This window comes from Glycine soja, chromosome 5, assembly GCF_004193775.1.
Source record: "Glycine soja cultivar W05 chromosome 5, ASM419377v2, whole genome shotgun sequence".
NCBI classification, from domain to species: Eukaryota; Viridiplantae; Streptophyta; class Magnoliopsida; order Fabales; family Fabaceae; genus Glycine; species Glycine soja.
In genome coordinates this window covers 37,719,326-37,745,950 of record NC_041006.1, presented here as the reverse complement: position 1 = coordinate 37,745,950, position 26,625 = coordinate 37,719,326, and the positions used below count along the sequence as shown (strand labels likewise).

Below are 26,625 nucleotides of genomic sequence, written 5' to 3'. Positions count from 1 at the left end.
AGAGTTAGTAATGAGAGCTAGTTTTGCAATTATAAAATGAAAAAAAGAAGTTTTATTTGAATGTATACATTAATTTGTTATAAAATAGATTAGGGTAAAGAAAAATTATTACAAATTTGTTAGTTTTTGGCAGATTGGTCGGGTCCAAACAGTTACGCAGGGGTATTATCATGTCAGAGTATTACTAGCCCTAATAATTATTATTTTCAGAAAGCAAAGATACGAGTCCCCGTAAGTCAACCGATGGACGCATCACAGCACCTCGTCTAATTGCGGCAATTCAGAAGAAAGAAAAAGAAAAGAGAGAGACAGAGACATTTGCGCCTTCTTTCTTGCAATCGCGTTTGAATAAAAACAAAAGAAATTCCTCTTCTTATTCTCCCTCGCGCGATTCATTTCATTTTCTCTTTGGAATAACCTGCAGGGTTGCTTCCATTTCAACATGTAGAGCGCGCTCTTTGTTGTTTTCATTTCTGACAAGTTCTTTTTTTTTGTTGCGTTGCAAAATCCTTCTCCTCGAGGCGGCGGCATGGAAAGCATTGCCGCGCAGCTGAAGCGCGGCATCTCGCGGCAGTTCTCGTCGGGGTCGCTGCGGAGGAACCTCTCGCGGCAGTTCACGCGCCAGGCCTCGCTGGATCCTCGCCGGAACAACCAGCGCTTCAGCTTCGGCCGCCAGTCCTCGCTCGATCCGATTCGCCGCAGCCCCTGCTCCGGCAACGCCGAGCTCACCGTGCCGGAGAACCTGGACTCCACCATGCAGCTCCTCTTCATGGCCTGCCGCGGCGACGTCAAGGGAGTTGAGGATTTGCTCAACGAAGGCATCGACGTCAACAGCATCGACCTCGACGGCCGCACCGCCCTCCACGTCGCCGCCTGCGAAGGCCACGTCGAAGTCGCCAGGCTACTTCTCAGCCGCAAGGCCAACCTCGACGCTCGCGATCGCTGGGGCAGCACGGTAATTTCACTCTCTCCTCTCCTCTCCTCTCCTCGCCATATATTATCTTATTATTGAAGAAATTATAGTCATAAATAATAATTTTGTTAATTTTTATAATAATTATTTAAAAGAGAATTTAGTTTTACAACTCTGTATGCTGAAAGTATAAAGAGTATTTATATTCTTGATGAAAAATGTTTATATCCACGATGACACTATCATCGTGAAAATAATCACTCTTTATATTGTCATTTGATAAAAAAAATTATGACAGATATAACTTATTTTTAAGTTTTAAGGTAGTTTACATAAAATTCAATAAACTCATACCTATGATGATTACTGTAAAATTCATCTGACCTTTGATTGGTTGATAATATAAAAAGGTGCATGGCAATTAAACTCTGTTATTATCAAGTTTAATTTGTAAACAATAAACAAATCAATAAACTTTAACATACAAATCTTTGAGATCGGATGAGAGTGCAAAATTGATTTGATTTTCTCTGTGTTAAATGGTGATGGATGTGTGGATGTGCAGGCGGCGGCCGATGCCAAATATTATGGAAATACAGAAATTTATTACATGTTGAAGGCTCGTGGAGCAAAAGTACCGGTATTGTTCTATCGTTATTTGTTTGTTATGGATCAATAAGTAAGTGTAAATATGTTGGATTCAGTTTAGGGACTCACTGATTAATTATCTTTGACGTGGTTAGAAAACCAGGAAGACTCCAATGACTGTTGCGAATCCTCGTGAAGTTCCGGAATATGAACTCAACCCGGTAGAACTACAGGTTCGGAAGAGTGATGGTATTTCAAAGGTATGTTTCTCTTTCTTTCACTTAGTTACATTTGATTTGGTTATTCAGTAGTTATGGCTTTTTTGGCTTATTAGACAACTTGGATTCCACCTGGACATGGTATTTGTTTTATTCATGGAAATTAAGGCATGTTGATACCTGCAACTGACACAACTATTCTCACTCTGAGGAAGCATTATTGTTGCTTTCGAATTGGTCAATTGAGATACTGTGCTGTAACATTTTGCTTTAGTAATGTAATTTGCATGACTAGTAATCTGGCATGTGATGTTTTCTACTGTGCATTAAATATTTGCTTTGCCAAATTTCGCGACCTATGCACCGGGCTTCCTTTGGCAACTATCTTATTTTTTGTTTTAATATTTTTCCTCAAATCTTTCATTTTTTCCTGTTAAATTTTGTTCTTTTGGTTTATTATAAGTAATACCAGCAAAGTGATAATTTTTGGTACCTAATGTGCTGATGCTTCATGTATAATAAAAGTTGTTGATACTTGTGGGAATTGAGTTCATGGATCTATAAACATTCCACATTATTAAGCTGAATAATGTTGCATGTTTAGTTCTTCATTGTTGTTTGGTCAATCTGTTTGCAGGGAACATACCAAGTAGCTAAATGGAATGGCACAAAGGTTGCAGTGAAGATACTTGACAAGGACAGTTATTCAGATCCTGATACCATGTATGTATACACCTTAGCAATTGAAAATGTTTGTGAGTGTCTGTATGATATGCTTCTTGCCAATCAACCGGGTTGTTTGATGCTGGTTTCCTGTCGGAGTGACTGCATATATCACTACTTTTATTTTGATTTCTGGTCAAGTTGATGATGGTCTAAATAGCTGTTTTTTTTCTGTACTTAATTACTCAACATTGGCTCTAAATTTTGACCATTTCAATAATTCACCCAGAAATGCTTTCAAACATGAACTCACATTATTAGAAAGGGTGCGACATCCGAATGTGGTCCAGTTTGTTGGAGCTGTCACCCAGAATATACCTATGATGATTGTGCGTGAGTACCATTCTAAGGTAGGCTTACCCTCTCTGTTCCTCTGTATCTTTGCAAAGTAAGTTTCTTGTATCTAACTCACTTTTCTTTGCTTATATCAATGTTGATTTTTCAGGGTGACCTGGCAAGCTATCTTCAAAAGAAAGGGCGTTTGTCTCCATCAAAAGTTCTACGCTTTGCTCTTGATATTGCCAGGCAAGTAACCATTTCAAGGAACTATCCTGTACGAAATCTCTGCGAACGCATCTTTGAAAAACTTTCATGTCCTTTTCTTACTTCTATTATATCGTATATGGTTGGTCATTGATTTCTAAAAGTCGCCTTGGCCATTTTCTTAGCTTGCTAAGCTTACAATGTACCAAATGATTATAAATTTATTGGAGATTCTACCAGATTGTTTATATAAGATATCATGATATTTTTTGTTAGCAGGGGCATGAACTATCTTCACGAATGCAAACCAGATCCGGTTATTCACTGTGATTTAAAGCCAAAGTAAGATCACTTAATACAATTTGATGTTTATTTATGACTGTTAGTGCATTTTGAATTAGATTTTTTCTCATGGGATTACTGTTCCTTTAATATATGAAATTTTGGTAAGGTGCCAGAAATATTTTGCTGGATAATGGAGGGCAATTGAAGATAGCTGGATTTGGCACTGTGAGATTTTCGCTAATCTCACCTGATGAAGCAAAGCTGGTACAGCCAGAGCCTAACATTGATCTTTCAAGTAAGTTTTTGGGTATTTTAAAAAAAAATTCTTGGATTTTGTCTCCTTCCAAGTTTATTTGTAGGTTTTTGCTTTCCAGTGTCCCATTTTCTTGCGTTAAGATTCAGTTTAATTGTAACTGGTTCAACATATAAGATTTGTGAATGCAATAGGAATTTCCGTTTCAATGATGGATGAAGTATACATACAAATTAACTGCCATTATGATTTAAAGATTCAAATACAAATCACCCGGAGAGTAATTTTCTCCGTTGATAGCTCGATACTCATTCTGTTTCTAAATGTTCCCTTGGCCCTTCAATGCAAATTACTTGAAAATCCATACTTGAAAAAACTAAGTAAAGAAAATGGACAAGCATTATAGTATTATTATATGTCAGTCTAATAAAAATATTTGAAGATTAGAATTGCTAAAAGTATCTTTCATGGTTCAATTAATGATTTGGCTGTATTCATTGCAGGCTTGTACGTGGCACCGGAGATTTACAAAGATGAAGTTTTTGATAGAAGTGTGGATGCATATTCTTTTGGTCTCATTATATATGAGGTACCAGATTTTTGCATCACCCATTATGTTATGATGTTTCTTATATCAGATTAATTAGTTTTCAAATTAGTTTTTCTTTGAGATTCTTGTTTTTATCACTCTGGGTCAGCTTCTTGCCTTTAGAACGGGTTAGTTTGAGTTACATTGAACAGTGACGCCTAGGCTAATGCTCTAAAGTGGAAAAAGTTATGTCCTAACTATTAGTATAGTTTTTAGCCTAGTGGTAAACACTCAATCTACAGAGCTAAGATCATGAGTTGATGCTCAGAAGGGCATGGGCTGGGGGGAAGGATGAGGAATTTGACAACATTGTCTTGACATTTCTTCGTCTGTTATATAACGTTGTAGTTCCCTAAGATTACTGATGCACTTCTGTTTTCATGAAGAAAAAAACTGTAGCTTTTCCAAAATCATTTAGATTTTCTAAATTTATCTCTCTAATCTTCATATACTATTGTATATTAGTTGAAATTCAACAAATTTTATTTTATTATCTTTATGGACCCAGATGATAGAGGGTACACATCCCTTCCATCCCAAGTCCTCGGAGGAGGCAGTTAGACTGATGTGCTTGGAAGGGAAAAGACCAGCATTCAAGATCAAAACAAAACATTATCCTCCAGAGTTGAAAGAGTTAGTCTATTTTGAAGTTAAAATTATGTCTTCAAGCTTCAGTTTAATTTAAAAAACGGTCTTATTATCATGGTGTATGCAGGTTGATCGAGGAATGTTGGGATCCAACACCTGTTGTCAGGCCAACATTTTCTCAGGTCATTGCACGGTTGGACAAAATCGTTGCAAATTGCTCAAAACAAGGATGGTGGAAAGATACTTTTAAACTCCCTTGGTAAGATTCCTAGACGGGTATCCTTATAAAATTTTAGTTTCTTTGGAGGAATTCAAAACGGTGAAGTGTTATACCTTGAAATGATAAAATCAACCATCCCTTGTGGTTTGGGTCTGTACCTCGGGCCTTTTAGTTCGATTTGAGCAATGCTAGTTGCTAAAAGACTGATATTACTGTTCTACTTGTTGATGAACCTTCTTTGCTGTCTTCTAAACTTGGCATTATCATGATTCATTTCAATGTGTGCAGGAAATAAATAACAAAGTACATACTACGTGGCAAGGAAGACATCAAGTTCAGGGTTGCATCCTCAAAACCAATTTGTCAGCTTCATGGTGGTGTACTGTTAATAGCCCTTGCAATTAATAATTTTGGAATTCGAATAATATTAACTTGAGCTTGGATTAATTTGAGCGTGAAAATGAATTTGCATGGTTCGTCCTATGTTCCTGTCTACTAGAGGGCTGGAACAGCTCCTCTCTGTACAATGTACCATAAAGGAGATATAACATCTCAGAAATTTTCTTATAAAAATGTTTTTCTATTCGCGTCTTTTTGCACGATGTTGTGTAGCTTATATCGATTCCCCCACCCCCCAAAAAAATGCTGTGACTTTTAGTTACATGGAATCTGGTTTTTGGTCACTCAATAGTCAAACTAGATGCTGTTTGGTGTGGCCCTCGGTGAACGAACGTTTAGCAATGTGATTGGTCAAATTGGTTATTATTATTTTTTTCCTAATTTTAAGATTTTTTTAAATTTTTTTTATTCATTTTTATGAGATTCATTTTAATTTTTAGATGCATTAGTTAAAAGGTTGAAAAGCTAAAAGTTGACATGCTTAACTAATTTAATTGAAAACCTGTGAAACTAACCTTTTAACAAATGGATAAGTGTAACATAGTACACTCTCTAGACATATAAAAGCAAAAAAAATTACTGTATTTTAAATTTAAATATAAACAGATCTAATTAATTTCACTCTTATATAATGATGTCATTTTAAAAATATTCTTTATTTAATTATAACTCTATTTTTAATGATTCTATTATATTTATGACATCAAATTCTAAATAAATGATATTTTGGGAATAATATTATTTTTTACTTGAAATTAATAAAATTAAATATTTTAACTTTGTTAATTAATGTGATAGTAATTATTTTTGCGCATATATGTGTTGAGAGAAAATAATAAATAACATTTAATTACTTGATGAGAACTTAACCATTTAATTATATATTTCCAACTAATTATAATTTATACTTTTTTTCTTTCCTAATATTCATCACCAAAGATTTGAAAAGACAACTTCTAAAGGTATTCCTACATCGAGTTATCATCTATAACCATTCCATGAATTCCCAGGGAAGGAACTAAAACTCTTTTGGAACCTTTTTTTCTGTTTGTTTGTTTATTTACCCTTAAAAAATTGAATGCAGACTTGAACTTCTAACAAATTTAAGATTCCAAAAATTTCCTATATCTTTTATCTTTAAGATTGTGAAATTGAACGAAAAATTTTGCTTAGAAATGATTAGTTGCATCTCTCAATTTTGTAATTTCTGTCATGCTAACAATTGTTACCATCATGAGGATCCAAACCTGTGTCTAAACTCATTATTTACCAATGTCAGAATTTTGTAATTTCCAATATCTTTTATCTTTAAGATTGTGAAATTGAACGAAGAATTTTGCTTAGAAATGATTAGTTGCATCTCTCAATTTTGTAATTTCTGTCATGCTAATAATTGTTACCATCATGTTTGTGTAAATTACCTTACATCTCTCAATTTGAGCTAAAGCGTTCTTTTTGCCATCTCAGGTTGCATCTGCCCTCAATCCTCAAATGCTTCCCCTTATCATTAGCACATGCCTTGCAAAAGGAGCACTTGCTATGGCTTAAGACATCTATACGTGAGGTGGTAGCATCAATATAAGTATAAATTCACATTAAGATAAACTGATTGAAGACTTGGACACTAAATTCATGTGTAGCTGCACACATTTGAACCAACTCAACCAAGTTATCTTAAAATTTGAATTCAAGTTTCCATTCTGGCCCAGCATTAGCTACACCTTTCCCCTGTCCCTACCATCAAAATCAAAGCATGGGGAAAAGAGAATTGGAACAGACAATTAATGATTGAAGAGTTAGACTAGCACGCATTTTAATTTTGTAGATTAAGGTGGGGAAAATCAGAATGTGAAAATTTTCAATTACCAAGGCTTAAATATAGGAGTAATATATATTATAAACACAATAAATAAATATGAACTTGCAGTAACAGATAAATTAATAATTAATTCTTCTCTCTTCGTTGCCATGATGCTTGGGTCTAAATTATTTTTTGACTTCTGAGTTTTAATCAATTGTGCTAATGTATACACGGTGCCAAACTTCTAGTATATCAATAATTGAACCCACCCCTAAATACCCAAAAGAACATAAAAATGCACATCAAAGTTAAAAGAAAGAAAAGATGCAACAGCAGTACAACATCATTAACCATGAATGAAAACATAAGGTCCAGAAAATACTGCAAGGAATATAAGATTAAGAGGCTTGTTTTGTTCGAAATATGCATCTTTCTAGCAAATCCTTTTTCTATGTACTTGCATTTTTTTTAATGTTGCAGGGATATACTTTGTAGTTTGTATTGACAAGACAGGAACCCTTACAGTGTATCATGCAATCATGATTAATCATCTTTACTACAGAGGCTTTACCCCAAGAAAAAGCTTTACACTATGCCTTCCTCAACTCCTGCAGGATTGCATCTAGATAGTTTTACAGGATTAGAATCACTTGTGTCTTCTTTGAATTTCTTTTCCCATATTAGATAGGACAAATTCACTAAGAAGTTCACATTCTTTTTTCTTTTTTTATGAACAAGAAGTCCACATTCTCAAAACTATTCATGTTACAATTTCAATTTACATGAGACATTGCTGCCTCAGTGGGGTTGCTCTTGGCCCCGCTGCCATTGCTAATGGTCCCTACCAAGGGATTGACACCTTTTTTTCATTCCAAAAATGCCCTTTTCGTGGAAACACGATTCTATTTGTACAACTACACAACGAAATTGGGTTTTTGACTTTTCGTTATGTAATGGAGGGTGCGAAAAAAAACACAATAAAAACACAATTTCATTGGATTAAGTAGGGGTGAAAAAAATGTATACAATGAAAATACGATTGATTATATAGTGTACAATAAATCACATTTTTGTTGTGTATATATATTTTTACCGCCTTAACGGAAACATGTTTTCATGCGATCTGGAGTTGGTGGAGGTACACAAACCAAGGGAAGAAGTTGCGGTGGTGCAATGGTGTTTGGACACGATGGTGAGGACACGTGGTGGTGGCTGGGTTAGTGAGAGGTCATGCACTCGAATCTGGAGCTGGGAGCGATGCCCGACGGTGGTGGTGGTGCGTCCACATCTAGTTGGTGAGGTGGTGGCATAGTGAGGGGATTTAAAACATACATCAATTCTAAAGAGGCCATTGCCACCGTCATCCAAGATAAACCCTTCCCCGTCAACCACACAATGGGATCTACCTTAAACAACAATGAAGAGGTGTGTTAGGGTTAGACAAAGGGAGAAGGGTATTTTAGTATGTTTAAAGTTTCTTATGGATACAAGAAGGAAAAAAGGGATGCAAGAAGCAATTGCCTTGGAAGCAAAGAAAAAAATTAGCCTTACCCACCGACCTAAATAGCAAGTGAATTGAAAGGGTATAAAAAGAATAAGACGTAAGTAGGAAGGAGAAAGTGGTAAGAAAAGCCGATGTCCCCTCCCAGAAGCTGCACAACAAAAACTCCTTAAACCTCTCCTAACACCCTAACTCTCACCATTCCTTCTTCGTATTCTCCCTCCTCCATTTCCTCGCTCCGCGTAAGTAAGTTCAACCACTAACAATAGAACCAAAAATAAGATCTAAGCAATTCCTACTTCTATTACCACATACTCTTCATTCTTTGTTTCTAATCTCTTACTGTGATTTTTCCAAGGTTTGTTCCTTCGAGAATGGCATCACCAGCAATTTTGAGAAGGAGAAGTTTAATCCATCAATACTTGAATAACTGTTTTGCTTCTTCTCCGTCTCCTAGTAATCGCTCTCTGGAACGCGCTATAGCTACGACGTCATCTCTGTTTCCTTGTAAGCACGGAACGACGCCGTACAGAGATGACTTGTTCAATCCTTTCGGATTGGGACAAGTTGTTCGAGGATTCGGGAGCGCGGTTCCGTGGGACGCTTTTTCGAGACTGAACGCGCCGATAGGTGTGCGGTGGTTGTCGCAGTCGTCGGCCGCGGCGGCGAAACGTCATCAACCGGATAAGAACGATGAGACGGTGGCGAAGAAGCGGAAAGAAGCGTCACCGGAGGAGTGCGATCAAGCCGTCGAAGGCTTGACCACTGCGAAGGCCAAAGCCATGGCGAAACGGGCGCAAGAAGAGGCGCAGAAAGACCTGCAAAGCGTGTTGCGGAGAGTGTGGACTGCGTTTTTGGGAATCGGTCCTGCGTTGAGAGCTGTCGCGTCTATGAGTAGGTCCGCATTTACGGTTTCATAAATTACGCGAAATTGCATTTACTGTTGATATTTGTATGTGATTTAGATTTTAGATTGAAGTCACGGTTGTGTTTGGGTTATAGCAATTACAGTGAGGCTTTTGAAATTGTAGTGTTGTGGCTGCAATTGCTATTTGCTGTTGCAGATTGAAATTTGAAACGGTGAAATGTTTGTTCGTTGGTGATTTGGCGTTTAGGTTTGCTGATTGTTGCATTTACGGTTGAGAGTGCATTTGATTTTAAATTGAGGTTACAGTTTTGTTTAGAGTATAGAAATTGCAGCTCGGGCTTTTGAATTTGTTAGATAGAAATTTGAAGCAGTGAAATGTTTATTCGTCAATGGTTGGTTATTTGGTGTTTTGGTTTGCTAATTGTTGCTGCTGCAGGGAGGACTGGGCAAAAAAACTGGTTCACTGGAAAGGGGAATTTGTGTCGACCTTGCAGCATTATTGGTTGGGTTCTAAGCTGCTGTGGGCTGATGTGAGGATCAGTTCCAGGTTGTTGTTGAAGCTTGCGGGTGGGAAGAATCTCTCCAGAAGGGAGAGGCAGCAACTGACGCGGACTACTGCCGATATCTTTAGGCTAGTTCCTTTTGCTGTTTTCATTATTGTTCCCTTTATGGAGTTCCTCCTGCCTGTGTTTCTAAAGTTATTCCCTAACATGTTGCCATCAACATTTCAAGACAAGATGAAAGAACAGGTAATTGCCAAGAATTTTTTGGCTGTTTGCTGTTATCTTTGCTAGTTCAAAATAAACTGTTTAAAATCTTTTGTCCCATTCCATCTAGGATTTGGCTTCTCCAAAGTGAGTAAGGATAAATTAAGTATTTTTAATTGTTGAAGAGAAAATCAATGGTGTATATTTCAACACATCCTTGATTTGTGATGCATGTGCACGTAACCGTTAATTTTCTTATCAACAACTGAAATCACTCACTTTAAAAAGCCGGATTCTTCATTCTAATACCAAGGGAAATAGAAATTCTATAACTAAGCAACTGCAAGGCTTGTCCTAGCCTGTGTTGAATGTCCTATGTAAAGTATAGCTCCCAAGGATTAATATCAACATAATGTCCATTTTTTACCAAGGGTATGTTTGGGAATTAGGTTTTGGAGGGGAGGACAAATATTTTATTTTTAAATTAAGAGAGTTATATAATGTTTATAAAAAACAAAAGATTAACATATTAAATTGATGCTAATCTATCATTTTATTTCTTTTATTTTAATTTTTTTTTTATCAAATTAGAGAATTTTTTTGAAATAAAAATTTTGTTCTTCCTTCCCTTCTCTTCTTCTTTTTTTTTTTTTTTTGCTCAGCAAAAATAGATAATATATTAATTGAGTACCAGAGGTACTAGATATACAAGTAAAATATAAGATCAAAGGCTGATGGTTTCATTAGCGGACTAATGTAATCCTAATAGAAACCAAAGCCTAGATTACAAGTGACCTGTATTTTGCAACTATGCCCTGTACTGGCAGCAACTAATACACAAATCCTGATCTAAGGTTGCTGGACCAGTGATTGTAGCTAATGTTAAAGTCCTTCTCTAAATTCCGTAGCCACGTCCACAGTAGAAAAGATGCATCATCCATGATTTTATTAGCATCGAATGTGTCATCGGAGAAGATTATCTTATTCCGCTGCTGCCAAATCGACCATGTAAGAGCCAACCACCACCGCCTCCACCTGTCCCTCCTAACTCCCTGAGTCACTCCATGTATATGTTGTAGGAAATGTTGTTTTGGGTTTTGCGGAAAAGGGCCGACATAGTTCACCCAAGACAACGATTCCCACCAAAGAGGAATGACTTTGCTACAATGGAAAAACAAATGTTCTGTGTCCTCCTCCATGCTGCCAAACTTCCAAACTTCCAAAATACCCTAATAATCAGCATCTTTGGTTGAAAATTGTATGTGAGCTTGCACCAATATATGTTCTATGTTCTCTGGCAGCCACTGGTAACAAATATCCTCATTAGAAACCATTTTTGTGTCTCTATCTGTAGTGTGCATTATTTTTTATTTTTTCAGTTACCATGAATATGTGGGATTTGATTGCCCATTGTAGGGTCTTTGGGTGACTCAGTTGCTCAATGTGTAGGAAGCATTGAAAAGGAGACTCAAGGCAAGAATAGAGTATGCAAGGTTCCTTCAGGATACAGTCAAAGAAATGGCAAAAGAAGTTCAGAACTCCCGCAGTGGAGAACTAAAGAAAACAGCTGAAGATCTTGATGAATTTTTAAACACGGTTAAAATTTCAGTTCAAAGAATTGTTTATCAATCTTTCTTTCTGAATGTTTTCCTTAGTTTGTCATTTTTATGTTTTATTTACTTTCTGCAGATTAGAAGAGGTGCAACTGTCTCCAATGAGGAAATTTTGGGCTTTGCTAAGTTGTTTAATGATGAACTTACTCTAGATAATATAAGCAGGTTTGTTTCTTAATCCTGTTTCACTTCACTATGCTGTTTTTCTCAGTTGTGAGGTGGTATGATGACTTATATTGTGTCTTTACTGCTCATAGGCCACGATTAGTCAATATGTGCAAGTACATGGGAATCAGCCCTTTTGGCACTGATGCATACTTGCGTTATATGCTAAGAAAACATTTACGGAGGTGAGATGCATTTTATAATGCATGTTTTTGTAACTTTTTTCTTTACTAATTTTAATTGCTAGTTGGGGTTTTATCTAAATTATTTGTAATACAATTAGGAAAATGAAAAAAAAATCTCTAATTAAAAAAAAAGATACCTTGTTATTAGAAAAGATTACCTCCCCTTACTATGTCATTAGGGTACAAAATAAGATAACAAATTATCTTTGTGAATTATATTATTCAAATATAAATACCAAAAGATTGAACACAATAAGAGTATTCCTATATCTTGTGGCTACAACAACAACCAAAGCCTTATCTTAATAGATAGGTTTGATTTCATGAAACAAATAATGTCATTGGGCTCAATCAAATATCAAATTCCTGATAAATCCATTGATGCAACTTTGGTGCCCAAATTGGATTGGAATTGGACCTATGTTTGGGTTGGAGTTTAATGCTATGTTAACTTTTGAAAATTGGTATCATCATGCATGATTAAATTATTACAAGAATACTTTCTTTCCATTTATTTAAGGTTGGATCATTTAGAGAGGAATTTTATTTTAAAAAAAGAAAAAAATTGGAGACAAAAATGTAGGCCTATAAGATTTGGTACAAATTTAGGTTTGAAATGTAGGCCTTGTTCCTTCTTAATCTCTCATTAATATATTGCTTCAAACTGCTATTATATGCTACTGCATTCATTTTCTGATGCTATGACTATAATTAGCATCATTGGTGACAAAAACTCCACAAAATAGTTTTCTTTTTCACCTTTTTAGATTATTTACTTCAATTTACCATATAACTTGATGAACCTCGTAATTGTGTTACTTGCAACATGTCCCCCTTTTGTTAGGATTAAGGAAGATGATAAATTGATTCAAGCAGAAGGTGTGGATTCTCTTTCAGAAGATGAACTTCGGGAAGATTGTAGAGAGCGAGGCATGCTTGGGTTGCTTTCTGTTGAAGAAATGCGCCAACAGGTTTTGTGTTGGAAACAGTTCATGATTTGTGTTCTATTTGAGTACTGGATCTTGACGAGGATATTAAAACCTCAGTTTTCTTGAATATCAAATGTTACTTTTGTGTTTCTATTCTAAAATTTGTCAACCTGCCTGTGCAGCTTCGAGATTGGCTGGACTTATCTCTGAATCACTCTGTTCCATCATCTCTTTTGATACTTTCAAGGTAATTCTACCATGGCTTCCTCCCTCAGTCCCTTGATGGGGCCAAATAATAAGTTAAAGAAAAAACCTGCTGGATATGTATTTTGAAATCTCACTCGATATCCTTTATAGGTCATTTACTGTGTCTGGGAGATTGAAACCAGAAGAAGCTGTACAGGCTACACTTTCTTCTCTCCCTGATGAGGTTGTAGATACTATACAGGTTACATCTTTGCCCTCTGAGGATTCTGTCTCAGAGAGGAGGAGGAAATTGGAGTTCCTTGAGATGCAAGAAGAACTTATTAAGGTAAACTATGGAATTGCATTGCTCTAGATACTTATCCTGTTAAAAGGTATCTTTGTTGTATTAGGATGACATTGACAAGGTTATTCTGTTTGATAGTGTTTGATATTTGCTCTGGTTCATATGAGAAGAATCTACTAAAAAATACTAAATGATCAGTGACATAAAAAGAATTATTTCAATATTTTGTTTGACAGAATTCATTGGGAGTCTAATTAGTAAGTTTAACAAATGTGTGTTGGGTGTTGATATGCTAGAGTTCACCATAAAGTTCATTTTCTGGTTTTAAATAACTATTGATGAAAATTAAGTAGCTTTCTTTTGATCTAAGATTCCATTTTACCAAAAAACACAATGCGTAACATAGTATTATAAATAAAATGCAGGAGGAGGAAGAGAGAGAGGAGGTGGTGCAGGCAAGGATGGAGAATAGTTCTAGTCAAGATGATAAGGCCCTGAAAGAGATGAATATTTCAACAGCAAAAGAGGCTCACCAACTTGCTAGAGACAGAGCATTTGAAAACAAAGAACAACTTTGTGAACTTAGTCGTGCATTAGCTGTTTTAGCTTCTGCATCGGTGAGAATTTGATATCTAAAAACATTCACTTCCTTTAATTTGGTGAATTGCTTTTTTTTATTTTGTATAATCTATACTATTTAACATTAAGCTGTTTAATGTGTGCTTTTGTCTTTTATTCTGGTGGCAGTCTGTAAGTTCAGAGCGTGAAGATTTTCTTAGACTGGTTAACAAAGAGGTATGTGTGAACTTTCAAAGTTCATCATTTGCTTTTACATCTTCTATAGATTGCATTAAATATTTTTTGGGGTATGCTAAAGTTTTCATGCACTACATTTTTTTTTTTTTGATCAGCCAAAATAAGTATATATATATTAGCAAAGTACCAGAGGTACTAGAATTACAAGCTAAGATTCTAGTCTAGTTCAGCACCATAACAATTTGGTTGCAGACCAGAATAAGTTTCATATTATAAGACTAATACAATTATTGAACCTAGATTCAAATCCTCATCTGCGGAAGAATCCTTCAGATAGATTTGATGACCACTGATTATAGTGGGTTGTGAAATCCTTCTCAAAATTTTTGAGCCAAGTCCATAACAGAAATACTGCATCATCCACCACTTTATTTGCGTTGAAGGCAGAATTGGAGAAAACTATACTATTTCTGTGCTTCCAAATAGTCCATGTTAATGCTAGCCACCACCCCTTCCATCTGTCCAGCTGTATTCCTTCAAATGCTCCATATATGTGCTGAAGAAAATGATGTCTTGGGTGATGTGGAAAGACACCCACCAGATTTACCCAGGACAGCATTTCACACCATATAGGAAACACTTTGCTGCAGTGAAAAAACACATGACCTGCACTCTCCTCTATTGTTCTGCAGAAAGGGCACATAAAATCTTGTAGCTCCACATGCTTTCTCCTCAAATTGTCTCTTGTTGGTAGCCTATCTTTGAGTAACCTCCATGCAAACACAGTTACTTTAGATGGAACCTTCACCTTCCATAGCTCCTTGAACTCTCCGTCCTGGTCCTCCTGTAATAAGTCCTCTCTAAGCACATTGTAGGCACTCCTAACCGTATATTGGCCACTAGAATCTGCCACCCAAACCCACTGGTCAGCCCTGTGGGACCGAATTCTGTTCCCCTCAAGTTCTTGTAGAAATGATACTGCCATATCTATCTCATTGTCGAACAACGGTCTCCGCCATTTGAAGTCCCATTCCCACCCTGAATCCTTGAATTCTCCCATTTGCTGAATGAAATAATTTTGCTGAACAGATATACTATAGAGCCTAGGGTATTTCTCTAGTAATCTGTTATCTTCCCCTAACCAAGTGTCCTCCCAAAATTTAAATTTATCCCCACGTCCAACCTTCCACGCTATCGAATTATTTAGCAATTGACCCTGTTGAGGATGCTGATCTACAATCTTCAAGTCCCTCCACCATGTAGATTCATTATTGGCTGACCTTGCTTCACTCAAATTCCTCCACCCGCCATACTTTGATTCTATTACCCTGACCCACAACTCCCCCTGATTCTGAAAAAGCTTCCATTTCCATTTTCCCAACAAAGATAAATTAAACGAGCTAATATCTTTGACCCCCAAACCTCCATCTTCTTTTGGCAAGCACACCGTTTCCCACCGGATCCAAGCTATTTTGTTTTGCTCCGACACTCCCCCCCATAGAAAATTCCTCTGCAACCTTGTTAACTTGTTCACCACTTTTTTGGGCACCCTGAAAAATGAGAAAAAATAAATAGGAATAGATGTTAGCACTGAATTTATGAGAGTCACTCTCCCCCCAAATGACAGGTGTCTTTGTTTCCATCTCACTAGTTTTCTCTCGCATTTAGTAATAATAGGGTCCCATGTCTGACATCTTCGCGGATTGGCCCCAATGGGTAGACCAAGATAGTTGAAAGGAAAAGACATCAAGCTACAATGGAGGTAATTGGCTGCATCGCTTATCCATAAGTCTGACACTCCAAAAGCCCCACAGCTACTCTTAGCAAAATTGATTTTTAAGCCCGAAGCAAGCTCAAAAGCCCTCAAGATGGCTTTAATAGTTCTAACATTCTCCATAGATGCCTCCCCAAAGAATATTGTATCGTCCGCATACTGGAGGAGGCTAATCTCCACTTTGTTTGTTCCCACTAAGAATCCCCTGTATAACCTCTTCTCTATCGCTTTGGACAGCAATCCATTAAGACCTTCCGCAACAATGTTAAATAGTAGAGGTGACAATGGATCTCCCTGTCTAAGTCCTCTTTGGGGTGAGAACTCAGATGAAGGACTACCATTGACCAAGACCGAGACCGATGCTGATTTTAGACATCCAACTATCCATTGGATCCATTTGGTGCAAAAACCCATTCTTGTCATCATATAAGTCAAAAACTCCCAAGACACAGAGTCGTATGCCTTCTCATAATCTACCTTGAAAATAAAGCAAGGCTTTTGACCTCTTTTGGCTTCTTCAACCACCTCATTTGCAACCATCACGCTGTGAAGCATATGTCTACCTTGAATGAATGCTGACTGTCTTTCATTAATGATGAGATGCATAACCTTCTTCAACCTGTTAGTCAGAACCTTGGCAAGTATCTTATATGTACACCCTATCAATGAAATTGGTCTATAATCATTCAGCACTTGGGGATCCACTAGCTTCGGAATTAGGGCTATAAAAGATGCGTTCAATCCCCTCGGAAAAACTCCATTAACATAAAACTCATCAAAAAATCTTAGGAAGTCTGTTTTGATGATATCCCAAAATTGTTTGATGAATTTAAAATTAATTCCGTCCGGGCCCGGGCTTTTATCACTTCCGCAGCTCCATACTGCTCTTTTGATCTCATCCTCCTTAAAACGCTCAACCAACATGTCATTTTGCTGTATGTCAATGGACTGAAAGCAAATACCATCTAACGTTGGTCTTGCTTGTACATTTTCCTGGAAATGCTGTAAGAAAAACCTCCTGATTTCCTCTTTAACTATTGCTGGCTCATCCTTCCACAATCCATCAATCATCACTCCATTCAAACAGTTAACTCTACGCCTGGAATTGATCATCAGATGAAAATATCTGGAGTTACAATCACCCTCCTTAATCCACTTGGATCTCGCCTTTTGTCTCAATAAGGACTCATGTGCTTGAGCTGCCTCCCATAATGCCTGTTGAAGCTGCTTCCTGACTATCAATTCATTATGATCTAACTGTCTGTCATTTGATTCTTCTTCCAACTTATTCAAGTCATCTTCGATCTTCTTGTATTTCTTGAAAGTATTCCCAAATTGTTCTCTGTTCCATACCTTGATCTTATCTTTGAGGGTTTTAATTTTCTGTTTTAGCACATATCCCCCCCACCCACTCAGATGATTAGATGTCCAGCTATCTTGTACCAATTTCTTGAAAGAATTGTCTGAAAGCCAACAATCTAGTATTCTAAACGGCTTTGGCCCCCAATCGACACTCTTAGATGTAAGCAGAACAGGACAATGATCCGAGAAGTTCCTATGCAACGTGTGTTGGAAGGACCCAGGCCATTTGGAAATCCATTCAGGGGAGACGAAAATTCTGTCCAGCTTGCTCTTAGTAGTACCATTCGGTTTGAACCATGTAAATCTCTTTCCCACCCATGGCACTTCTTCAACCTCCAACTCCGCGATCCAATCATTAAACTCCCTTATACTTCCATCCATCATCCCCCTTTGACATGTACCCATTCTTTCTGCAGGTGACCTGATATTATTAAAATCCCCTAAAATGCACCAATATCCTCCAGGGTTTTGATCTTTCAGTTGCTTCACACTGTCCCACAGCACCCTTTTATTTTGGAGATTTCACGGTGAGTAGATGTTAATAATGTGCACTGGTTGTGTCTCCTGGTGCCACTTCCCAATCAACATTATGAATCCAGCTCCGGTATATCTGCTTTCTACCTTGAAAGATCTCTCACTCCAAATACAAATAATTCCTCCTACTGCATTAGATGAGGGGCATGATTCCCAGCTGATTTCTGCATCCCCCCACAGTGCTTGGCACATTGACTTCTCAACAATCTCCTTTTTGGTTTCTTGTAAACATAACATATCAACATGATGCTCATTGACCAACCTCCGGATTGCTGGCCATTTAACCCCCCTTCCAAGCCCTCTTACATTATAAGAAATAATATTCATTGAGTCCGCATCTTGCTTCCCAATCTAACTGCCTCGATGTTATCTCTTTTTTCCATTTCCACTATCTGCTGAACATAGTTCCTCTGTGGCATTTTAGTAGTCACCCCCAATTCTGTGGCCAAGCTCCAAATCTCTTCTGCATGTTGATTAAGATTTCCTATATGATTTTCTTCCTCTAAATCTTGATCTTGGTTTCCTGCATAATTTTCTTCCTCTGGCCTTACTTGTGTTAATAGCTGGGCTTCCTGCACTCTGTTATTGCTTTGAACTTCTGCTTCCTTTTTATTTTTCTCCTGCTGTTTTGGATGTGGGTGCGTTTCTGCTGGGTTTATGACTGCCCGTTGTTCATGGGCATCAGGCTTTTTGCCTCCACGTTTTCGTGAATACACCAGCCAAGATTTGTTTTGGCCTGTTATATGACTTATTGGGCTTAGTTGGTGGGGATAACCTAACTTAGAGGGGGTGTAAATATCATAGCCCAAATCTGTTAGCCCTTCCACTTCCTTATCACGTGACCTATCAGCTGCAGTTTTAAATCTTCCCAAATGTTCAACGTTCACCTGCGCCTCCTTATTTCCATTTTCGTGAAACTGCTCTAAGTCATCAGAGTTGACACACACCTCCTTGTACCAGCTTCCCCCATCTAGATGCAAAGATGTTTGGTTGGTCTCCTCCTCCAACCTGCCATGCATCTGCAACGCTATGGACGTGGTCTGCACTGTGTCAGACTGTGCATGCAGCTGGACCTCGTCTTTGTCCTTTGGATCAAGTCCGTCGGAATATCCGTTGGTTCCATTCTGTGAAACCGCCCTCACCCTGCCCGTACTGGTACCTTCGGCCATCTTTTCCGGTGACCCGTGCATTGCAGCTGTCGTCCGCTTCGAATCCTCTCCGATCTTGCCTTGCGCGAAGCCCCCTATTGGGTTTTCCGCCACCTCCTGCATACCATCGTTCCACCGTTTCTGTGAGTCAGCTCCCCCCTTGGTCGCCGTGCAAACCGCTGTTGGAGTTTCCGACGATCGTTGCATGTCATCGTTCGGCGGTTTGTTTGCTCCCGCCGACCTAGGTTCGCCCTCCTCTCCTTCTCCCGACTTAGTTGAGCCCCCACTTGCTGCCCCGAAATTAGCCGCTATGCCCTGGGTTCGCATCATCTTCCTCCACGTCTTCGAGCTAGTTTCGAGCGGCGTTCCGAGTTCACTTTCGTCCGAATAAATCTCCTCGGATGAACTAAATTCATTCTGTCGCCGGCACTGGCATCTGGCGCATGATACCCCACTTTCTTCCACTATGTGTACCACAAAAGTCTCCCCTTCTATCTGAACATTCACATCGTGCTGTATAAGAGGCTTCCACGGCGTTTTGACTAGTATTCTTGCCCTGTCCAGCTTCCTTAGATCCTCTACATCGTCATCAGCCTCCACCATATCGCCAATGGACGACACTATCTGCTTGATATGAGGTATGTCCCAAGCCATCAATGGTATACCCCAGCAATGGACCCATGTCAGTCTGTACCCGGGCCGCAACTTTGGATTCCATTTCTCCAAGGAAGTGAACAGATCACCCCATCCTGTATCTCCTTCTTCCATGACTCTCAGCGCTTTTTCTTCAGTAAGACCCAGGATCAAGACCAAATCATCCCCAATGTATTTCGGTGATATGTTTTCTCCGATATCCCATAACATCTCATCCTCTATTCTATCAAACATAGCCAAGTTTTTTAATCTCCCCACCCAAGCCTCCTGAAGCCATTGCTGCCCTCTCAGCGGAGTGTCAAGGATCACCGATGACCGCGAGCTGTAACCAATATATTTCTCCTTATCTGGTGTTCTCTTCTGTCCTGTTACTGGTATGTGTCTTCTTACGACCTCCGCATACGACCCTTGCTGTGCTCCGATGTTCTCCTTTGGCTGCATTCTGAGGTACGTGTCTCTATTTACCTCCTTTCGTTGTTTAGAGTCAGCTCTTCCCCTAGCCGTTGGTGGTGACTTGTCCCATTTTGCTCTCCCAAACTTAGGGGTGTTGACATACATCTTTAACCCTCCAAAGATCATACTGTCTAGCTTCTTTTCCACCTGATGCACATCTCGCAGCCCTTTGAACCTTACAAACCCATATCGCTTTCCATTTCTGTTACGTTTCCGGGATATGAAAATCTCCCTCACGTCTCCCACCTGCTTGAAGTGAATCCACAAATCTTTTTCTGTTGCATCTTCGGGGAATCAAGTGAAGTAGAAAGAAGTTACATCATTCTTGTCTCTCCAATTTGCTCGCATGTAGCTATGATGGTTTCCTATGTTTTTCCGGTCGATGTTCAGGCACGGGCCCTCCGTCGTTTTCTCTCTGCCGCTCTCTCTTCGCTCTCTTCTACTCCTAACTCTCTCCCACCCACCATCTCTCTCTCTACTGTCTCTCTCTCACAAAGAAAGAACATCGCAAAGGTGTTTATAATATTATTTGAAATTTGTTGTGCATGCAAGTGCACTAACAGATATGTTTTTTTTAACCTCCACGTATATTATTTTTGGACAAAAATATCTCTAGTCTTTGAGTTTTAATCAATTAAAAAACGAAGAGGTCTTTAACACATTTTATTAAGGTGGTGTTTTTAAATTTAAAATTCATTAGTTATCCTATTTTTTTTTCTCGGGTATTAGCCTCTCTTCTGCTGTGAGAATCACCATGTCTACAATATACGTTATTATTTTTGCCCTTGTTCTCCTCTGCACCAGATTCATCCAATTTCATCATCAGAGGATAAACATGTTAAAAAGGAGAAAGGGAGGGGGGGGGGGGTCAGGTTTTGAGAGAGAGGTGAGGGAGAGGAAAAAGGTAAGAGAAAGAGGTTCGGAGATACAAAAGGGAGGGGAAAAGAAAGGAGAAAGATTGTTATATATATATATATATAATTATTAGAAGACTAAATACCAATAAGATTAAGTTGTTTGAAAAAGAAAACGGAGGAATTTGTTTTTGGTCCAAAACAAAAAGATGGAGTGCTAGCATCCATCAACGAAGACAGAAAAAAAGAGTAGCCTGTGTATATAATGAATTACTTTCTATAAGATGAATTTTTCAGAAAAGTCTTATTTTGGATTGAAAGTCTGTATCATGCTCATATTCTCATAAAATTTTATATTTACCTAAGAGCATTTTAGACTTCATTGAAAAATATTTGAATTTATCTTTAATATGCTTTGCAAGTAAGTGAAAACATTAACCTTTTTATTACAAATTTTTGTTTCAATTTTCAAATGATTGGCTTGAAAGATATACGGAACCATTGGTGATATTTCAAGTAGTCATTGTTTTCATGTAAGAAGTTATTGTGTGGTGTAACTAACTGTAATGTATCAAATCCTATTTTGGTGTTCTGGCAAACCTAGGCAGTTGTGGTAGCTGGGGCATGGTCAAAGATTATAATGAACACATAAAATATTTTTTTAAAATATTATTTATATAGAAAAATACAAGAATATAACCTAATTAAAGATAAGTCTACTATTGTTTAATACACAATTTTGTATGCTTGATATTATTATTATTAATAATAATATTATTACTGCTACCACTTTCAAATGTTTCTCTCTATTAATGTAATCAAACAATTATTCTACAAACAATTCATCTGTGACATTGTTAACATGTAGCATTTTTAACAAGTAGTAATAGTGAGGGTGAATTCTAAGTGTGGGGTACATGCCCCTTGCCCTATAATTTGCATTGTGTGACTGTGCACATATATTTAATCCATTTGCCATTCTTATCATTGGCTGTTTTGTATGTGTCCAGATAGAACTCTATAACAGCATGGTAGAGGAAGAGGGTTCAAATGGTAAAAAAGATGCCTTTAAGGCATATAAAGCTGCCCGAGAGGAACATGAACACGCTACTGAGTCGGGTGAAGGGGATAAGGTGTCATCAGCACTCATTGGGAGAGTAAGATTTCATTTTATCTAGTCTTAGCGAAAACCTAGAAACCAATTTTACACTTCTGAATTTGTAATTATTTGAAAATCTGTCAGGTTGATGCTATGCTTCAAAATCTTGAGAAGGAAATAGATGACGTTGATGCGAAAATCGGTGACCGTTGGAGGCTGCTGGACAGGTTTGCACTAGCTCTTCAACATTGTTATTTGGGGTGAGGGGAGGTATGATAAAGTTTAGGCAAAGTGGCCTGGTTGAGATGGATTGTATGATCAAGCAGTCCCTAAAGGGACCTGGTGCCTTTTGAGCTAAGGCTCTTTGACATTGCAATTTTCATTGGTCATGCTTTGTCTAACCTTATCAGATCTCGTTAAAGTGAAGTATGTGGTTTCATAATGCATTTGCATAAATTCAGTTTAGTGAAAAGTTAAACTGTGAATCTGTGATTGCCACTGCATGCTTGAATATACTGCTTCAAGTTTGCTGAATAGGAATCATTTGACTTAGTTGCTTTGAGGCTAGTAACACATGCTCCTTTCAACACACTCTATTATTGGTTAAAATTTATTGAAAACTATAAAATCAAGAGTAGAGCTCATTAAATAAAAAGTGAGACCCACAAATTTTTGTTGTTGGAATAAATTTCAACCAATGATAAAAATGTTTAAAACTCAAAAGGTGTCAGGGCATGTGTTGGCATTTCTGTAGTTGCTATTGCTCACATTTCGTTATTGGCTGGGATTCTTACTTCATATTTTCTATAAATGATTTGATGTCATAAAATGTTCTCTTTTGTAATTGAATTCTTACCAAAGGAGAGTGATGGGTAGATTAAGCCACAGAATGTGATTACTGTTCAATGGTGATTTGAATCAAGATATTGTAATTGTGTGAGAAGGGACCTTTCTGGGGTCTGAACCTGATATTTTAGTAAGAATAAGCATGTTATTGCATATACAGCCTCAGTAAAATAAGCATGGATAGAAGTCAATGACTTACCACCAAAGATACCATGCTTAACTTTCTCCTGCTTCTTTTATTCATATATAACCGCCAAGTGAGGCTGTTTTCAATTTCCCTTAAGGCTTTTAACAATTATAAATTTCACCAATGGCACTACTTTGTTGTGCTTCATAATCCACAAAGAATTTGTGTTGTATTACAATTTAAGTTCCACTACCACAAGAGAAAGATGTAAATATATTTTCATTCTATGTTAATAATAATATTGATTATAAGTTTCTGGCATTTGAATGACGAGGTACAAGTCTGAACTCATTTTCCAAGTTGCAAGCTTACCAATCAACTCTAAATGGGAAGAATACATTTCCACATTTGTTCTAAAAGTTGAATATTGTTTGGGATGTCAATGTGATTATTATTTCTCAGGATAAATTTGATTAGTCTTGTGCACAATTTCTTCTTGTTTTCCACTTATACATGCCTTGTACTTCATTGGGACAATCTATATATGTAATGACTTCTGTGCACAAGATTTAAGAGATATTTTTTGGGCCTTTTTGCAGAGATTATGATGGGAAAGTAACTCCTGAGGAGGTAGCCTCTGCTGCAATGTACTTAAAGGATACATTGGGAAAGGAGGGTATCCAAGAACTCATCAGCAGTCTTTCCAAAGATAGAGGTCTGTCATTTCTCTCACACATAAAGCTAATATATTTTTTTTTAATCTTATTAATTCTTGATTTTGTTTGCTATGTAGTGCATTCGGAAATAGTTTTGTTCTTTATTCACATAAAATAAATTCCAGTGAAATTTTCAAGGAAATTCACGTGTAGAACAATAGGTAACTGAACAGTATCGCAGACAGATCAACCAAAAGTATTCATCTATGAATATTAGCGGGATGGTTATGCCATTAAAGTATTATTCAGTGGGTTATCAAAATTATTTAAAAATTACTTTTAAAATGACTGGTCTTGAGATGTTACTAAACCTGTATTTTACCGCTTCTTTTTAAATCTAGTGTTACTATTTGCTTTTTAAAGTATGCGCCTAAACAAATTGGTCTCCAAATTAATGTTTACCCTACCAAGTTATCAACTTCTAAACAGTTTCATCAAGGACTGATGTTGAATACTTGTAATGTTTCTCTGAATAATATATCCAGTGACTATTTATCAAACTTATCTATTCTTTATGAAGATTAGTTCATGAAAACAATAATTTACGGATATCATTTTGTTGCTATAGATGGGAAAATTCTTGTTGAGGACATTGTTAAGTTGGGCAGTTGGAGGGAAGATGGTAATGCACCTGAAGATGATACCAGGGAGAGGGTATGATCCCATCATTTGACTTCCAGATACATCCTATTTGAGTTCCATGCCACAAAATATGTTGCGCAAATGTACTCTAGGCCATTCGAATTTTCCAGTCATTGATTTTTGTATTCATGTATTAATAAATAGTTCAATTGTAGCAGTCAGACGAAAATGAAGTGTGTGCAAGCTCTGTAAATTTTTGACAGCTGAGCACACAAATATACTTTAAATTTATAAATGATACGACACTTGGGATTTGTTGGCTATTGGGGTGCATTACTGTACTAAAATTGAAATATAAGTGAAACACAATACTATTTAATAATTTGTTAACTAATAGCCTAAACACACGTTAAGAAATAAAAACAATAATTGTTAAATGAAAACTAAATCCCTTGGTATGTAGAAATCAAAACTTTTCATTTGATATTTACTGAGATCTATCTTAACAACTTTTCTTAATGTCCTTTGTCTCTTTTCACTCCCCAAAAACCATATAATTTATTTTCTTCACTGGTGCTTTTTACTGGTTTCTTTTATTGTGTCAAAATCATCTTAATTGTTTGTTATCTTTTTTTCTCAATTGGGGATACATTAATGTCTTCTTGTATACTATTATTTCATGTCATGTTCTTTCTTCTGTGATTATGCATTTCATCTTAACATTTTCATTTTTATTAATCTCATCTTTCTTCGTTTTCTCTAAATTTCAACATTTAGTATCATATAGTATGTCACTAGGACATATAATAAAACTTGCCTGAGTTTGGTAGTTAATATGTGGTCACAGATAATATTCACACAAAAAAATGTGATCATGGATAATTCTCGATGCCTTTATGTAGCCATTTTGCTTGAATTCCGTATATGACATCTTCATTCATTTTTTATCATTTTGTATTAATAGTGTTAGATATTTAAACTTGAAAACCTATTGCCTTGTTCCTACTTATTCTTGAACTCTATCCGAATCATATCTCGAAAGTTCAAGTTTAAGGTTAATTGCTTCACTTGATTCTTCAATCAAAATTATATTATCTGCAAAAAAAAAAATAGTGATAATTTTTTATACATTTTTGGTAAGTACATCCAAGATTACATTAAACAGGTTAGCACATCCGTGAGTGTGGTTATTTTGTCTTGAGACATGATGAATATTATTTATGCATGCACTGTTGATTCCTTTGCAAATATAATTTTCTTTCTCACTACATAATTAATTTTCTTTAACACGCTTGAATTGTGTTATAATTTTTTAATGGGTTCATTATCTTTTTAGTTACTAAATTTTTAAAGATTTTTGTTTCTAGTCCTGAACTTTTTTTTTTAGTGATCAATGTCCCTATTAACTTTAATTTCTTTATCCTTACTTTTAATTTCTTTTGAGGGACTATAAGTAAAAATGAAAAACAAATTTATTAAATTCAGGGACTAAAAATATGTTGAAAATTTAGTAACTGAAAAAGATAATAAACGTTTTCTAACAAATGACTTTTAAATGTGGTGATTTGACAATCCGAATCTTGTTTTCTATAAAAGTATTACTTCACTAACACATCCATTAGCAAGTTTTTGATATATATTTTATTGCAAGAAAGGAGAGCTATAAGATTATTAGTTAATTAGTGATCACAAGGCTTTTTAAAAAAGTCATGTGTATTTTATTTTTTATTGATCATTCAAATATGATTTAATAATCGAACGCTCATTATACCTTTTCAGATTTGGGCAAATCAATGCGTTAATGTAGGGAAAAAAATCATATCATCAACAAATGAAAAATTATAATAAATATAAATTTTACAGTAATTATTGTAAAAAGAATTACCATATATAACAATTTGTTATTAGATGTCTTTAACTCTTTTATACTCTTCACGCATAGACAGATAGACTAATTACTCGATATGTATTGCACTGAATTGCTATCTGGTGCAATTACATAATGTTGTTATCAAGTGAGGGCCATGTAAGTTTGAGCAGAATTTTAAAAGTATATATTAAAAGATGTTATTAGATTTTTTCTTTTAATCTAATCTTCATTTTCGAATTTCTTTTCCCTAAGATTTTGTTTTTGTACTTTTCCTCTGCCATGCCCATACAATTGCCTAGTATAACAATTATTTTCTATTCGCGATTTTTTTA

General features: G+C 36.7%; 2 protein-coding genes across 4 annotated transcripts; both read left to right on the top strand.

Annotated features, from left to right (window-relative positions):
• Positions 1-209: 209 nt before the first annotated feature.
• On the top strand, positions 210-5,459 carry LOC114413014 (integrin-linked protein kinase 1-like). Of its 2 annotated transcripts, XM_028377161.1 has the most exons (12): positions 211-955; positions 1,479-1,553; positions 1,657-1,761; positions 2,357-2,442; positions 2,672-2,792; positions 2,888-2,967; positions 3,205-3,267; positions 3,384-3,505; positions 3,967-4,052; positions 4,561-4,685; positions 4,768-4,899; positions 5,149-5,459. In XM_028377161.1, exons 1-12 carry the CDS (start codon positions 530-532, stop codon positions 5,153-5,155), a joined length of 1,428 nt encoding a protein of 475 aa, XP_028232962.1. In that variant the 5' UTR covers positions 211-529; the 3' UTR covers positions 5,156-5,459. The 2 variants fall into 2 exon arrangements, with proteins under 2 accessions (XP_028232963.1, XP_028232962.1); XM_028377162.1 differs by lacking the exon at positions 5,149-5,459 and having other exon boundaries at positions 210-955; positions 4,768-4,903.
• A 3,127-nt stretch (positions 5,460-8,586) lies between these two features.
• On the top strand, positions 8,587-24,802 carry LOC114413013 (mitochondrial proton/calcium exchanger protein-like). 2 transcript variants are annotated; one of them, XM_028377160.1, is made up of 15 exons: positions 8,587-8,803; positions 8,920-9,459; positions 9,866-10,178; positions 11,586-11,732; positions 11,826-11,914; positions 12,007-12,099; positions 12,944-13,070; positions 13,211-13,275; positions 13,386-13,560; positions 13,944-14,135; positions 14,266-14,313; positions 22,064-22,210; positions 22,297-22,379; positions 23,725-23,840; positions 24,410-24,802. In XM_028377160.1, the coding sequence occupies exons 2-15, from the start codon at positions 8,936-8,938 to the stop codon at positions 24,499-24,501; spliced, it is 2,211 nt and encodes a 736-aa protein (XP_028232961.1). In that variant the 5' UTR covers positions 8,587-8,803; positions 8,920-8,935; the 3' UTR covers positions 24,502-24,802. The 2 variants fall into 2 exon arrangements, with proteins under 2 accessions (XP_028232961.1, XP_028232960.1); XM_028377159.1 differs by having other exon boundaries at positions 8,592-8,807.
• Positions 24,803-26,625: the final 1,823 nt, after the last annotated feature.

Bases quoted from the DNA above. Each gene is read 5' to 3' on its own strand.
- LOC114413014 (XM_028377161.1), top strand. From the start codon at position 530: ATGGAAAGCATTGCCGCGCAGCTGAAGCGCGGCATCTCGCGGCAGTTC. The intron at 1,554-1,656 runs GTATTGTTCTAT...TGACGTGGTTAG, and splicing joins CTCGTGGAGCAAAAGTACCG to AAAACCAGGAAGACTCCAAT. The intron at 2,793-2,887 runs GTAGGCTTACCC...TTGATTTTTCAG, and splicing joins TGCGTGAGTACCATTCTAAG to GGTGACCTGGCAAGCTATCT.
- LOC114413013 (XM_028377160.1), top strand. From the start codon at position 8,936: ATGGCATCACCAGCAATTTTGAGAAGGAGAAGTTTAATCCATCAATAC. The intron at 12,100-12,943 runs GTGAGATGCATT...CCCTTTTGTTAG, and splicing joins CTAAGAAAACATTTACGGAG to GATTAAGGAAGATGATAAAT. The intron at 23,841-24,409 runs GTCTGTCATTTC...TTGTTGCTATAG, and splicing joins CAGTCTTTCCAAAGATAGAG to ATGGGAAAATTCTTGTTGAG.